This window comes from Tachyglossus aculeatus, chromosome Y4, assembly GCF_015852505.1.
Source record: "Tachyglossus aculeatus isolate mTacAcu1 chromosome Y4, mTacAcu1.pri, whole genome shotgun sequence".
Lineage (NCBI taxonomy): Eukaryota > Metazoa > Chordata > Mammalia > Monotremata > Tachyglossidae > Tachyglossus > Tachyglossus aculeatus.
Window position 1 is genome coordinate 11,386,747 of NC_052096.1, and position 15,353 is coordinate 11,402,099.

At 56.2% G+C, this 15,353-nt stretch overlaps 1 protein-coding gene across 1 annotated transcript; it reads left to right on the plus strand.

Annotated features, from left to right (window-relative positions):
- Window positions 1-64: 64 nt before the first annotated feature.
- CREB3L4 (cAMP responsive element binding protein 3 like 4) lies at window positions 65-15,349 on the plus strand. The gene is made up of 10 exons (XM_038768482.1): window positions 65-221; window positions 2,042-2,174; window positions 2,270-2,474; window positions 5,270-5,313; window positions 5,477-5,569; window positions 9,202-9,308; window positions 12,574-12,642; window positions 12,724-12,808; window positions 14,953-15,049; window positions 15,146-15,349. Exons 2-10 carry the CDS (start codon window positions 2,043-2,045, stop codon window positions 15,307-15,309), a joined length of 996 nt encoding a protein of 331 aa, XP_038624410.1. The 5' UTR covers window positions 65-221; window position 2,042; the 3' UTR covers window positions 15,310-15,349.
- The last annotated feature ends 4 nt before the right edge of the window (window positions 15,350-15,353 follow it).

Consider the following 15,353-nt stretch of genomic DNA (forward strand, 5'->3'; position numbering starts at 1 on the left):
AAACTGCCCTCCCCGCGCCCCATTGGCTGGAGCGGCCGCCAATCGGGAGGGAGGCGCTCCCCGCGGAGGGGCGGGGCCTCCATCGTGACGTCACAAGCGGCCGTTGGGCCCCGGCCGGGCTCAACCGCCAATCAGGGAGCAGCGCGGCTCGGCTCGGCCCGGCCCGGCCCGGCCGTCTATCCATCCTTAAAGGGGCAACAGCTGGGACCGGCGGAGGAGGGGTGGGTCCCGTTTGCCCCTTTAAGGCCCGTCCCGGATGCGGAGATCCTGGAGGGCGGGCGGGAGGAGGGGCCCAGGGGAGGGTTGGCACAGGTGGCAGGTGGGGGGGGGGGGCGGCACACAGGTGCCTGCAACCCCAGCTCAGGTCAGGGGGACAGGAGGGGGGGCCCAGCTGGGGGGGGGGTACAGGAGTGTGTGCCCAGCTTGGGGGGGGTACAGGAGTGTGTGCCCAGCTGAGTGGGAGGGTACAGGAGTGTGTGCCCAGCTTAGGGGGGTACAGGAGTGTGTGCCCAGCTGAGGAGGGGTTACAGGAGTGTGTGTCCAGCAGAGTAGGGGGGCATAGGAGTGTGTGCTCAGCTTGGGGGGGGGGGTACAGGAGTGTGTGCCCAGCTGAAGGGGGTGGTACAGGAGTGTGTGCCCAGCTGAGTGGGGGGGTATAGGTGTGTGCCCAGCTGAGTGGGGGGGTATAGGAGTGTGCCCAGCTGAGTAGGGAGGTACATGAGTGTGTGCCCAGCTGGGTAGGGGGGTACAGGAGTGTGTGCCCAGCTTGGGGGGGGGGGGTACAGGAGTGTGTGTCCAGCTGAGTGGGGGGGGGGTAGAGGAGTGTGTGCCCAGCTGAGGGAGGGGGGTACAGGAGTGTGTGCCCAGCTTGGGGGGGGGTACAGGAGTGTGTGTCCAGCTGAGTGGGGGGGGGGGTAGAGGAGTGTGTGCCCAGCTGAGGGAGGGGGGTACAGGAGTGTGTGCCCAGCTTGGGGGGGGGTACAGGAGTGTGTGCCCAGCTGAGGGAGGGGGGGTACAGGAGTGTGTCCCCAGCTGAGTAGAGGGGTACAGGAGGGTGTGCCCAGCTGAGTGGGGGGGTACAGGAGTGTGTGCCCAGCTGAGTGGGGGGGGGGGGTACAGGAGTGTGTGCCCAGCTTAGGGGGGGTGGAGTGTGTGCCCAGCTGAGGGGGGGGGGTACATGAGTGTGTGCCCAGCTGAGGGGGGGGGGTACATGAGTGTGTGCCCAGCTGAGGAGGGGGGGTACAGGAGTGTGTGCTCAGCTGAGTAGGGGGGTACAGGAGTGTGTGTCCAGCTGAGTAGGGGGGGTACAGGAGTGCGTGCCCAGCTTAGGGGGGGGTACAGGAGTGCGTGCCCAGCTGAGGGGGTGGGTAGAGTGTGTGCCCAAATGAGGGGGGCTAGAGGAGTGTGTGCCCAGCTGAGGGGAGGTACAGGAGTATGTGCCCAGCTGAGTAGGGGGGTACAGGAGTGTGTGCCCAGCTGAGGAGGGGGGTACAGGAGTGTGTGCCCAATTGAGTAGGGGGGTACAGGAGTGTGTGTCCAGCTGAGTGTGGGGGGTAGAGGAGTGTGTGCCCAGCCAAGTGGGAGGGTACAGGAGTGTGTGCCCAGCCGAGTAGGGGGGTACAGGAGTGTGTGCCCAGCTGATGGGGGGGAATATAGGAGTGTGTGCCCAGCTGATGGGGGGAAATACAGGAGTGTGTGACCAGCTGGGGGGTGGGGGGGGTACAGGTGCATACGCCCAGGTAAGGTGGGGAGGCTGGAAAGAGCCCCGGCTTGGGTGTCAGAGGTCATGGGTTCTATTCCCAGCTCCGCCACTTGTCAGCTGGGTGACTTTGGGCCAGTCACTTCACTTCTCTGGGCCTCAGTTCCCTCATCTGTCCAATGGGGATGAAGACTGGGAGCCCCAGGCGGGACAACCTGATCCCCTTGTATCCCCCCAGTGCTCAGAACGGTGCTTCGCCCATAGTAAGCGCTTAACAAATGCCATCCTTATTATTATCAGAGGGCTAGTTGAGCCCCCCCAGCCCTTTTTTCTTTTCCCCAGGATGGACGCGGGGCCCCCCGAGTTTCTGGACGTGCTGCTGGAGCCCCCGGACGCCCCCTTCTTCATCGTGGACGGCAGCGAGGCGGACAGGCCGCAGCTTGACCCCGGCCCGGAAGCCTGGGAGCCCGCCGCCGTGAGAGGATGGATGGATGGGTGGGCGGGTGGGTGGGTGGCAAGGTGGGCACCGGGCCCGGGAGCCCACCTCTGCCCCCTTCCCCCCCCCCCCAGGACCCGCGGGACAGCGACCCGGAGGACTTCGTCCGCCTGCTGATCGACCCCAACGAGGTGTACCGCTCCCACCCGTCCCCCGCCAGCGACAGCGGCCGCTCTGGGGGGTCCCCCACGCCCCCCACCCCCCTCGCCCTCTGCCAGCTGCTCTACGAGCCCCCCCTGCCAGCCCACCGCCCCGAGGGGCTCGTCTCCATCCACCTGGGTCAGTGGCTGCCCCCGAACCAGAAGGGAAGCGAGCAATCGTAGTAATAACCATGGTACTCGTGAAGCGCTTGCTACGTGCCAAGCACTGTACTAATCAATCAATCGTATTGAGCGCTTACTGTGTGCAGAGCACTGGACTAAGCGCTTGGGAAGTCCAAGTTGGCAACATCTAGAGACGGTCCCTGCCCAACAGTGGGCTCACGGTCTAAAAGGGGGAGACGGAGAACAAAACCAAACATACTAACAAAATAAAATAGAATAGATAGGTACAAGTAAAATAAATAGAGTAATAAATACGTACGAACATATATACATATATACAGGTGCTGTGGGGAAGGGAAGCGCTGGAGTAGATCCAAGGTGGTAATAATGATGGTGGTATTTGTTAAGCGCTCACTTCTAGACTGTGAGCCCACTGTTGGGTAGGGACTGTCTCTATATGTTGCCAACTTGTACTTCCGCAGCGCTTAGTCCAGTGCTCTGCACACAGTAAGTGCTCAATAAATACGATTGACTGATTGATTACTATGTGCCAAGCACTGTACTTAGCCCTGGAGTAGATCCAAGGTAATAATAATGATGGTGGTACTTGTTAAGCGCTCACTTCTAGACTGTGAGCCCACTGTTGGGTAGGGACCGTCTCTATATGTTGCCAACTTGTACTTCCCAAGTGCTTAGTAGAGTGCTCTGCACACAGTAAGCGCTCAATAAATACGATTGACTGATTGATTACTATGTGCCAAGCACTGTACTAAGCCCTGGAGTAGATCCAAGGTGGTAATAATGATGGTGGTATTTGTTAAGCGCTCACTTCTAGACTGTGAGCCTACCGTTGGGTAGGGACCGTCTCTATATGTTGCCAACTTGTACTTCCCAAGTGCTTAGTACAGTGCTCTGCACACAGTAAGTGCTCAATAAATACGATTGATTACTATGTGCCAAGCAGTGTACTAAGCCCTGGACTAGATCCAAAGTAATAATAATGATGGTGGTATTTGTTAAGCACTTACTATGTGTCAAGCACTGTACTGAGCCCTGGACTAGATCCAAGGTAATAATAATGATGGTGACATTTAAGCGCTTACTATGTGCCAAGCACTGTTCTAAGCGCTGGAGCAGATCCAGAGTCAGCAGGTGGTCCCCTGTGGGGCTCACAGTCTTCATCCCCACTTGATAGATGAGGTCACTGAGGCCCAGAGAAGTGAAGTGGCTTTCCCAAAGTCACCCAGCTGACAAGTGGCAGGGCTGGGATTAGAACCCACGACCTCTGACTCACGGGCCCGGGCTCTTTCCGCTAAGCCACGCTGCTTCTCTAGGGAAGGGGGTGGTGGGAAAGGGAAGAGGGCAAGGGGAAAGGGGTGAGGGGGAAGCGAGGGGGAGAGGGCAGGGGGTGAGGGGGAAGAAAGGGGGTGAGAGGAGAGGGCAGGGGCTGAGGGAAGGGGAAGAGGGAAGGGGAAGAGGGCAGGGGGCGAGGGGAGAGGGCAGGGGGTGAGGGAAGGGGAAGAGGGCAGGGGGCGAGGGGAGAGGGCAGGGGGTGAGGGAAGGGGAAGAGGGCAGGGGGCGAGGGGAGAGGGAAGGGGGCGAGGGAAGGGGAAGAGGGCAGGGGGCGAGGGGAGAAGGAAGGGGGAGAGGGCAGGGGGCGAGGGGAGACGGCGGGGGCAAGGGAAGGGGAAGAGGTCGGGGTGAGGGGAGATGGAAGGGGAAAAGGGCAGGGGGTGAGGGAAGGGGAAGAGGTCGGGGTGAGGGGAGATGGAAGGGGAAGAGGTCAGGGGGAGAGGGGAGAGGTCAAGGGGCGAGGAGATGGAAGGGGAAGAGGTCAGGGGGCGAGGGGAGATGGAAGGGGAAGAGGTCAGGGGGCGAGGGGAGATGGAAGGGGAAGAGGTCAGGGGGCGAGGGGAGATGGAAGGGGAAGAGGTCGGGGTGAGGGGAGATGGAAGGGGAAGAGGTCAGGGGGCGAGGGGAGCGGGCAGGGGGAGAGGGGAGAGGTCAAGGGGCGAGGAGATGGAAGGGGAAGAGGTCAGGGGGCGAGGGGAGATGGAAGGGGAAGAGGTCAGGGGGCGAGGGGAGATGGAAGGGGAAGAGGTCGGGGGGCGAGGGGAGATGGAAGGGGGAAGAGGTCAGGGGGCGAGGGGAGATGGAAGGGGGAAGAGGTCAGGGGGCGAGGGGAGATGGAAGGGGAAGAGGTCAGGGGGCGAGGGGAGATGGAAGGGGAAGAGGTCAGGGGGCGAGGGGAGATGGAAGGGAAAGAGGTCGGGGGCGAGGGGAGATGGAAGGGGAAGAGGTCGGGGGGGCGAGGGGAGCGGGCAGGGGGAGGGGGAGAGGTCAAGGGGCGAGGAGATGGAAGGGGAAGAGGTCAGGGGGCGAGGGGAGATGGAAGGGGAAGAGGTCGGGGGGCGAGGGGAGATGGAAGGGGAAGAGGTCGGGGGGCGAGGGGAGATGGGAGGGGAAGAGGTCAGGGGGCGAGGGAAGGGGAAGAAGGGGTGAGGGGAGATGGAAGGGGAAGAGGGCAGGGGGCGAGGGAAGCGGAAGAAGGGGCGAGGGGAGAGGGTAGGGGTGAGGGCAAGGGGAGAGGGAAGGCGGAGAGGGAAGGGAAGTGAGGGGAGAGGGTAGGGGTGAGGGAAGGGAAGTGAGGGGAGGGTGGGGGTGAGGGAAGGGGGAGAGGGAAGGAAGCGAGGGGAGAGGGAAGGGGGAGAAGGGAGAAGGTAGGGGGTGAGGGAAGGGGGCGAGGGGAAAGGGATGAAGGGCAAGGATGAGGGGCGAGGGGGCCTGACGGTCCCCGCCTTCCCTCCCCAGGCGAGTGGAGCCCCCCGCTGCCGTTGCTCCCCGAGGCCCGGCCGGTGGGAGAGCTGCCCTCCCCCCCCCGCAGCGGGCGCTGAAGCCCCCATGGAGCCCCCGGTGAGGCCCCCGGTGACCCCAAGGCGGCAAAGGGGGGCGGGGAGGGGCTTGGGGGGCACCTGGGGGGCACCCGGGCGGCCCTGACGGTGCCCTCTCCGTGCCCAGCCCCCGTGCCCGCCCCTGCTCCTGACGGATGAGGAGAAACGGCTGCTCGGCCAGGAGGGGGTCACCCTGCCTCACCACCTGCCCCTCACCAAGGTAACCCCTCACCCCGGGGCGTGGCGGGCCCCAAATAAGAATGGCATTTATTAAGCGCTTACTATGTGCCAAGCACTGTTCTAACCGCTGGGGAGGATACAAGGTGATCGGGTTGTCCCACGGGGGGCTCACAGTCTTCATCCCCATTTGACAGGCGAGGGAACTGAGGCTCAGAGAAGTGACTTGCCCAAAGTCACCCAGCTGACAAGTGGCAGAGCCGGGATTTGAACCCATGACCTCCGACTCCAAAGCCCAGGCTCTTTCCACTGAGCCACGCTGATGATGACGATGGTATTTGTTAAGCGCTTACTATGTGCAAAGCACTGTTCTAAGCACTGGGGAGGTTACAAGGTGAACAGGTTATTCTATTTATTTTATTTTGTTAGTATGTTTGGTTTTGTCTCCCCCTTTTAGACTGTGAGCCCACTGTTGGGTAGGGACCGTCTCTATATGTTGCCAGTTTGTACTTCCCAAGCGCTTAGTACAGTGCTCTGCACACAGTAAGCGCTCAATAAATACAACTGATGATAAACAGGTTGTCCCCGGGAGAGCTCACAGTTTTAATCCCCATTTTTACAGACGAGGTAATTGAGGCCCAGAGAAGTGAAGTGACTTGCCCAAAGTCACCCAGCTAACTGTGAGCCCACTGTTGGGTAGGGACTGTCTCTAGATGTTGCCAACTTGGACTTCCCAAGCGCTCAGTACAGTGCTCTGCACACAGTAAGCGCTCAATAAATACGATTGATGATGATGATGATGATGATGAACTGGCGGAGCAAGGATTCGAACCCATGACCTCTGACTCCAAAGCCCGGGCTCTTTCCACTGAGCCACGCTGCTTCTCTGGTAGATGGTCACCCAACGTCCGTACAGCAGGTCACACCATGTTTTTAGACTGTGAGCCCACTGTTGGGTAGGGACTGTCTCTATATGTTGCCAATTTGTACTTCCCAAGCGCTCAGTACAGTGCTCTGCACATAGTAAGCGCTCAATAAATATGATTGATGATGATGATGATGTTTTAAGCTGCTTGTCCTACGCTGCTTCTCTAAACCCACCGACCGTCAAATCAGGCCTCGTCAATACTTCATCGATCGGATTTACCGGGCGCTCACTCTGTACCCGGCATTGTGCTCGGCGTAAGCTCCCCGCGGGCAGGGGCCGTGTAACCCAGAGAAGCGGCACGGCCTAGGGGGTAGAGCCCCGGCCTCGGAGTCAGCGGTCATGAATTCGAATCCCGGCTCCGCCACTTGGCTGCTGTGCGGCCTTGGGCGAGTCGCTTCCGTCTCTGGGCCTCAGTTCCCTCGGCTGGAGAACGGGGACTGTGAGACCGTGAGCCCCTCGCGGGACAGGGACCGGGTCCGACTGATTGGCTTCAGTCCAGCGTTTAGTACAGTGCCTGGCATATAGTAAGCGCTTAACGAATAGCACAATTATTATTACTCTCCCAAGCACTTAGTAGAGTGCTTTGCACACAGTGAGTGCTCGTTAAACCCGGCTGAATTTTGTTCTCTGTCTCCCTCTTTTAGACTGTGAGCCCGCTGTCAGGTAGGGACTGTCTCTATGTTGCCAATTTGTACTTCCCAAGCGCTTAGTACAGTGCTCTGCACATAGTAAGCGCTCAATAAATACGATCGATGATGATGACTGAATGAAAGAATGAGTCCAACGGAATGAGCAGACAGGTTCCCTGCCCGCAACAAGCTGACAGTCTAGAGCTAGGCATTCATTCATTCGGACTTGATTTGATTCATTCATCAAATCCCGGCTCCGCCACACGTCAGCTGTGTGACTTTGGGCAAGTCACTTCACTCCTCTGGGCCTCAGTTCCCTCATTTGGAAAATGGGGATGAAGACTGTGAGCCCCCCGTGGGACAACCTGATCACCTTGGAACCTCCCCAGCGCTTAGAACAGTGCTTTGCACATAGTAAGCGCTTAATAAATGCCATCATCATTATTATTATTTGAGCGCTTTCTATGTGCAGAGCACTGTACTATGCGCTTGGGAGAGAAGAATACAATGGTTAGAGACACATTCTAGACTCTGAGCCCGCTGTTGGGTAGGGACCGTCTCTAGATGTTGCCAACTTGTACTTCCCAAGCGCTTAGTACAGTGCTCTGCACACAGTAAGCGCTCAATAAATATGAGTGAATGAATTCCCTGCCTACAATTAACTTCTGTCTCCCCCTCGCTCTAGACTGTCAGCTCCTTAGAGGCAAGGAACGTATTTAGAGAAGCAGCGTGGCTCAGTCGAAAGAGCCCGGGCTTTGGAGTCAGAGGTCATGGGTTCAAATCCCGGCTCTTCCAATGGTCAGCTGTGTGACTTTGGGCAAGTCACTTCACTGTGCCTCAGTTCCCTCATCTGTAATATGGGGATTAAGACCGTGAACCCTGCGTGGGACAAGCCGATCGCCTTGTAACCCCCCCAGTGCTTAGAACAGTGCTCTGCACATAGTAAGCGCTTAATAAATGCCATCATTAATCTACCCACTCCATTTTAACTGTACTTTTCCGAGCGCTTACTACAGTACTCTGCACCCATTAAGCTTGTGCCTCCCAAGCGCTTAGTCCAGTGCTCTGCTCACAGTAAGCGCTCAATAAATACGATTGAATGAATGAACGATGCGCTCTGCGCCTCAGTTTCCTCCTCCTCCTCCTCCTCAATCGTATTTATTGAGCGCTTACTGTGTGCAGAGCACTGGACTAAGCGCTTGGGAAGTACAAACTGGCAACATCTAGAGACGGTCCCTACCCAACGGGGGGCTCACAGTCTAAAAGGGGGAGACGGAGAACAAAACCAAACCTACTAACAAAATAAAACAAATAGAATAGATATGGACAAGTAAAATAGAGTAATAAATATGTACAAAAATATATACATATATACAGCAATATATACATATATGTACATATATGTATACATAGCAATATATACAGTTTCCTGGTAGAGTGAGCCCCGTGTAGGACAGGGACCGCGTCCAAACTAATTCGTACCCAACCCGGTGCGCTTGGAACAGTGCTTGGCACCTAGTGAGCGCTTAGCGGGTACCCTGATTAGTCCAGTGCCCTGCACACAGTAAGCGCTCAATAAATACGATTGAATGAATGATGCGCTCTGTGCCTCAGTTTCCTCCTCCTCCTCATCAATCGTATTTATTGAGCGCTTACTATGTGCAGAGCACTGGACTAAGCGCTTGGGAAGTACAAACTGGCAACATCTAGAGATGGTCCCTACCCAACAGCGGGCTCACGGTCTAAAAGGGGGAGACGGAGAACAAAACCAAACATACTAACAAAATAAAATAGAATAGATAGGGACAAGTAAAATAAATAGAGTAATAAATATGTACAAAAATATATACATATATACAGCAATATATACATATATACAGTTTCCTGGTAGAGTGAGCCCCATGTAAGGCAGGGACCGCGTCCAAACTAATTTGTACCCAACCCGGTGTGCTTGGCACCTAGTGAGCGCTTAGCGGGTACCCTGATTAGTCCAGTGCTCTGCACACAGTAAGCGCTCAATAAATACGATTGATTGATTGATTGATTCTCCTTATCCGCCCAATAAATGGGATCGCGGGAGGGGGCTCGAGTCAGCGGGTTCCCCCGTCCCCTCCCAAGGCGGAGGAGCGTTTGCTGAAGAAGGTCCGCAGAAAAATCCGGAACAAGCAGTCGGCCCAGGACAGCCGGAGGCGCAAGAAGGAGTACATCGACGGGCTGGAGAGCAGGTAATTAATTAGTTAATTAATGATGGCACTTATTAAGCGCTTACTAGGTACGCGACGACCCCCACGTGTACGACTGGCCCCGTTGCCCACCTCGTCTGCCCTCCCGTGACAGAGCCGGCGCAGCCCGTGCACACGGATAATAATAATAACGTTGGTATTTGTTAAGCGCTTACTATGTGTCAAGCACTGTTCTAAGCGCTGGGGGGGATACAATAGTAATTGTACAAGGATAATAATAATAATGTTGGTATTAAGCGCTTACTATGCGCTGGGGGGATACGATAGTAATAATAGCATTTATTAATAATAATAATGATGGCATTTACTAAGCGCTTACTATGTGCCAAGCACTGTTCTAAGCGCTGGGGAGGTTACAAGGTGCTCAGGCTGTCCCACGGGGGGCTCACGGTCTTCATCCCCATTTTACAGATGAGGGAACTGAGGCCCAGAGAAGTGACTTGCCCAAAGTCACCCAGCTGACCATTGGTGGGGTCAGGATGCGAACCCATGACCTCTGACTCCGAAGCCCGGGCTCTTTCCACCGGGCCGCGCTGCTTCTCTAAGCGCTTACTATGTGCAAAGCACTGTTCTAGGCGCACCGGGCTGGGTGAGAATTGGGTTGGACGCGGGGCTCACTCTACCAGGAAACTGAGGCCCGGAGCGCTTACTGGGTGCAGGGTGCTGGACTGAGTGCTTGGAAAAGTACAGTTAAAACGGAGAGGGTAGATTCGCTAATTTAACGATCGTCATCATCAATCGTATTTATTGAGCGCTTACTAGGTGCAGAGCACTGTACTAAGCGCTTAATGATGATGATAGCGGGTAATCAGCATGTATATAGGGAGGGACGGGGGCTGTCCGTGCCCCTCTCCGAGACCCCACGGGCCGGCAGGTACAGGACGCCCCCCGCGTGGGCATCGTTGCCCACCTGCTCTACCCTCCCGTGACACAGCCGGCGCAGCCCGTGTACACGGATAATAATAATAATGTTGGTATTTGTTAAGCGCTTACTATGTGTCAAGCGCAGTTCTAAGCGCTGGGAGGGATACAATGGTAATAACAGCATTTACTCCCCCTTTTAGACTGAGCCCACTGTCGGGTAGGGACTGTCTCTCTACGTTGCCAATTTGTACTACCCAAGCGCTTAGTACAGTGCTCTGCACATAGTAAGCGCTCAATAAATATGATTGATGATGATGATGATGATTTATTAAGCGCTTACTACGTGTCAAGCGCTGTTCTAAGCGCTGGGAGGGATACAATGGTAATAATAGCATTTACTCCCCCTTTTAGACTGTGAGCCCACTGTTGGGTAGGGACTGTCTCTCTATGTTGCCAATTTGTACTACCCAAGCGCTTAGTCCAGTGCTCTGCACATAGTAAGCGCTCAATAAATACGATTGATGATGATGATTTACTAAGCGCTTACTACTGCTAATAATAATGATGGCATTTATTAAGTGCTTACTATGTGTCAAGCACTGTTCTAAGCGCTGGGAGGGATACAATGGTAATAATAGCATTTACTCCCCCTTTTAGACTGTGAGCCCACTGTTGGGTAGGGACTGTCTCTCTATGTTGCCAATCTGTACTGCCCAAGCGCTTAGTACAGTGCTCTGCACATAGTAAGCGCTCAATAAATACGATTGATGATGATGATTTACTAAGCGCTTACTACTACTACTACTACTAATAATAATGATGGCACTTATTAAGCGCTTACTATGTGTCAAGCGCTGTTCTAAGCGCTGGGAGGGATACAATGGTAATAATAGCATTTACTCCCCCTTTTAGACTGTGAGCCCACTGTTGGGTAGGGACTGTCTCTAGATGTTGCCAATTTGTACTACCCAAGCACTTAGTACAGTGCTCTGCACATAGTAAGCGCTCAATAAATACGATTGATGATGATTTGCTAAGTGCTTACTACTACTAATAATAATGGCATTTATTAAGCACCTACTATGTATCAAGCACTGTTCTAAGCGCTGGGAGGGATACAATGGTAATAGCATTTACTCCCCCTTTTTAGACTGTGAGCCCACTGTTGGGTAGGGACTGTCTCTAGATGTTGCCAATTTGTACTACCCAAGCGCTTAGTACAGTGCTCTGCACATAGTAAGCACTCAATAAATACGATTGATGATTTACTAAGCGCTTACTACTACTACTAATAATAATGATGGCGTTTATTCAGCGGTTACTATGTGTCAAGCACTGTTCTAAGCGCTGGGAGGGATACAATGGTAATAATAGCATTTATTAAGCACTTACTACTACTACTACTAATAATGATGGCGTTTATTACGCGCTTACTATGTGCACAGCACTGTTCTAAGCGCTGGGGAATTTACAAGGTGATCTGGTTGTCCCACGGGGGGCTCACAGTCTTCATCCCCATTTTACAGAGGAGGGAACTGAGGTGCGGAGAAGTGAAGTGACCTGCCCCAAAGTCCCCCAGCTGACAAGGGGCAGAGCCAGGATTTGAACCCATGACCTCTGACTCCAAAGCCCGGGCTCTTTCCGCTGAGCCGCACCGCTTCCCTACTTCCCAAGAGCTTAGAAGCGGCGTAGCTCAGTGGAAAGAACCCGGGCTTTGGAGTCGGAGGTCACGGGTTTGAATCCCGCCTCCGCCACCTGTCCACTGTGTGACTTTGGGCGAGTCACTTCACTTCTCTGGGCCTCAGTGACCTCATCTGGAAAATGGGGATGAAGACTGTGAGCCCCCCGTGGGACAACCCGATCCCCTTGTAACCTCCCCAGCGCTCGGAACCGTGCTTTGCACGTAGTAAGCGCTTAATAAATGCTATCATTATTAGTACAGTCTTATACTTAATAATCAATCCGATCGTATTTATTGAGCGCTTACTGTGGGCAGAGCACTGGACTAAGCGCTTGGGAAGTGCAAGTCGGCAACATATAGAGACGGTCCCTACCCAACAGTGGGCTCACAGTCTAAAAGGAAATCATCAATAAGCGCTTACTTAAGCGTGTCCGTCCCATTGCCGTACTGTACGCTCAGGACAGCGCTCGGGGCAGCGTAAGCGCTCCCTAAATACAGATGAGGTAACTGAGGCCCAGAGAAGTGACTTACCCAAAGTCCCCCAGCTGACAACTGGTGGGGTCGGGATGCGAACCCGTGACCTCTGACTCCGAAGCCCGGGCTCTTTCCACCGAGCCACGCGGCTTCTCTAAGCGCTTACTACGCGCAAAGCACTGTTCTAGCCGCACCGGGTTGGTAATGATAGGCCCGCCTTGCCCTCAGGGTGGTCACCTGCTCCGTCCAGAACCAGGAGCTGCGGAAGAAGCTGCAGGAGCTGGAGAAGCACAACGTGTGGGTGAGGGGGTCCGCGGGGGGTCCGCGCGGGGTCCGGGGCGGTGGCGAGTGCGAGACCCCGGCTGTCCTCTCCCTCAGCTCCCTGGTGGCTCAGCTGCAGCAGCTCCAGGCCCTGGTCACGCAGACGTCCAACAAGGCGGCGCAGACTAGCACCTGCGTCCTGGTAGGGCCCCCTCTCATTCGATCGCCTTGATTGAGCGCTGACTGTGTGCGCAGCGCTGTGCTGAGCGCTTGGGAAGGCCAAGTTGGCAACGCGGAGAGACGGTCCCGACCCGCCGGCGGGCTCACGGTCGAGGAGGGGGGAATCTGTGAGGGTGGGGAGCGGACGACCGCCTGCCTCCGGGGGAATGGGTCTGTGGGGGTGGAGGGTGACTTTCGGGGTGCGTGAGGACGATGATTTCCTGGAGGTGAGGGGGGTGTGTGTAGGATCAATCAATCAATCGTATTTATTGAGCGCTTACTGTGTGCGGAGCACTGGACTAAGCCCTTGGGAAGTACAAGTTGGCAGCATATAGAGACAGTCCCACAAACATATATACACATATACATATTCTTCTAGACTGTGAGCCCACTGTTGGGTAGGGACCATCTCTGTATGTTGCCAACTTGCACTTCCCAAGCGCCTAGCACAGTGCTCTGCACACAGTAGGCGCTCAGTAAATACGATTGATTGATATATACAGGTCCTGTGGGGAAGAGGAGGCGGCGGGGGGGGGGGTGGAGAGGGGGCTCAGTGTGGGAAGGCCTCCTGGAGGAGGTGAGGTGTCAATCAATCGTATTTATTGAGCGCCTACTGGGTGCAGAGCACTGTGCTCAGTGCTTGGGAAGTACAAGTTGGCAACGTGTAGAGACGGTCCCACAAACATATATACATATATACAGGTGCTGTGGGGAGGGAAGGAGGTAAGGCAGCGGGGGGATGAAGGGGGGCTCAGTGTGTGGAAGGCCTCCTGGAGGAGGTGAGGTGTCAATCAATCATGACTTCCGGGAGGGGCAGGTGTCTGTTTTTTGTGTGAGGATGACGATTTCCTGGGGGTGAGGGGGGTGTAGGGGTGTGTGTGTAGGATGATTTCCGGGAGGGGCAGGTGTGTGTTTGTGTGTGAGGATGATGATTTCCTGGAGATGAGAGGTGAGGGGGGTGTCGGGGGGTGTGTAGGACGACTTCTGAGAGGGGCAGGTGTGTGTTTGTGTGTGAGGATGATTCCCTGGAGATGGTGTGTGTGTGTGGTGGGGGGGGGGGTGTAGGATGACTTTTGAGAGGGGCAGGTGTGTGTGTGTGTGTGAGGACGATGATCTCCTGGAGATGGGGGTTTTGGGGGTGTGTGTAGGATGACTTCTGGGAGGGGCAGGTGTGTGTTTGTGAGGATGATTTCCTGGAGATGAGAGGTGGGGTGGGGGTGTAGGATGACTTCTGAGAGGGGCAGGTGTGTGTGCGTGAGGAGGATGATTTCCTGGAGATGGGGGTTGGGGGGTGTGTGTAGGATGACTTCCGGGAGGGGCAGGTGTGTGTTTGTGAGGACGATTTCCTGGAGATGGGGGGGGGGGGTGTGGGGGGGGGTGTAGGATGACTTCTGAGAGGGGCAGGTGTGTGTTTGTGCGTGAGGATGATGCTTTCCTGGAGATGGGGTGTGTGTGTGTGTGGGGGGGGGGGGGGTGTAGGATGACTTCTGAGAGGGGCAGGTGTGTGTTTGTGTGTGAGGATGATGCTTTCCTGGAGATGGGGTGTGTTTGTGTGTGTGGGGGGGGTGTAGGATGACTTCTGAGAGGGGCAGGTGTGTGTTTGTGTGTGAGGATGATGATTTCCTGGAGATGGGGAGGTGTGGAGGTGTGTGTGATGACTTCCAGGAGGGGCAGGTGTGTGTTTGTGAGGATGATTTCCTGGAGATAGGGGGGCGGTGTAGGATGACTTCTGAGAGGGGCGGTGTGTGTGTGTGAGGATGATGATTTCCTGGAGATGGGGGGTGTGTGTGTGTAGGATGACTTCTGAGAGGGGCAGGTGTGCGTTTGTGCATGAGGACGATGATTTCCTGGAGGTGGGGGTTACGGGGGTGTGTGTGTAGGATGACTCCCGGGAGGGGCCGCGGGCCAGGTGGCTGTGTGTGTTTGTGTAGGGTGACTTCCTGGAGGGGCTGGGGGGCCCGTGTGTGGATGCAGGTGGGGAGGAGGGCTTCCTGGGGGGGCGGATGTGTGTGTCTGTGTAGGATGACTAGAGGGGGGGTGCGTCTATGTATGAGATGTGACTTCCCGGAGGGGCTGAGTGGGGGGTGAATGAATGCAGATCCTGCCCCTCACTGTGCCCCCACCCAGATCCTCCTGTTCTCCCTGGCTCTCCTCATCCTCCCGAGCTACAGCCCCTTCGGCGGGGAGCCGCAGGCCGGGCCGGACGACTACAAGCCCACCGGAGGTCAGGGGGCCGGGGGCCGGGATGGGACGGGAAGGGTCGCGACCCCCCCAGCGCATCCCCCCTCACCCCTCTCCTCCCTCCCTCCCCCGGGTCCAGTGGTGTCCAGACACATCCTCACGCAGACGGCGGCGGCGGCGGCGGCCGGGCCTGGGTCTCCCCCGCCGGCGACCCCGCCGCCCCCCAACAGCTCCGCCGGACCCCCGCCGGCCGGCCCGGCGGCCGGGGCGGGCAGGGCCGTGCTGCACGCCGACGAGATGTGAGCCCGGGAGAATAAACCCGGACGTCCGGGCGAGAACTCAGCGCG

Excerpts from the sequence above, each read along its gene's own strand:
- CREB3L4 (XM_038768482.1), top strand. The coding sequence starts at position 2,043 with ATGGACGCGGGGCCCCCCGAGTTTCTGGACGTGCTGCTGGAGCCCCCG. Across the intron at positions 5,314-5,476 it reads TGCTCCCCGAGGCCCGGCCG|CCCCCGTGCCCGCCCCTGCT; the intron begins GTGGGAGAGCTG and ends CTCCGTGCCCAG. Across the intron at positions 9,309-12,573 it reads ATCGACGGGCTGGAGAGCAG|GGTGGTCACCTGCTCCGTCC; the intron begins GTAATTAATTAG and ends CCTTGCCCTCAG.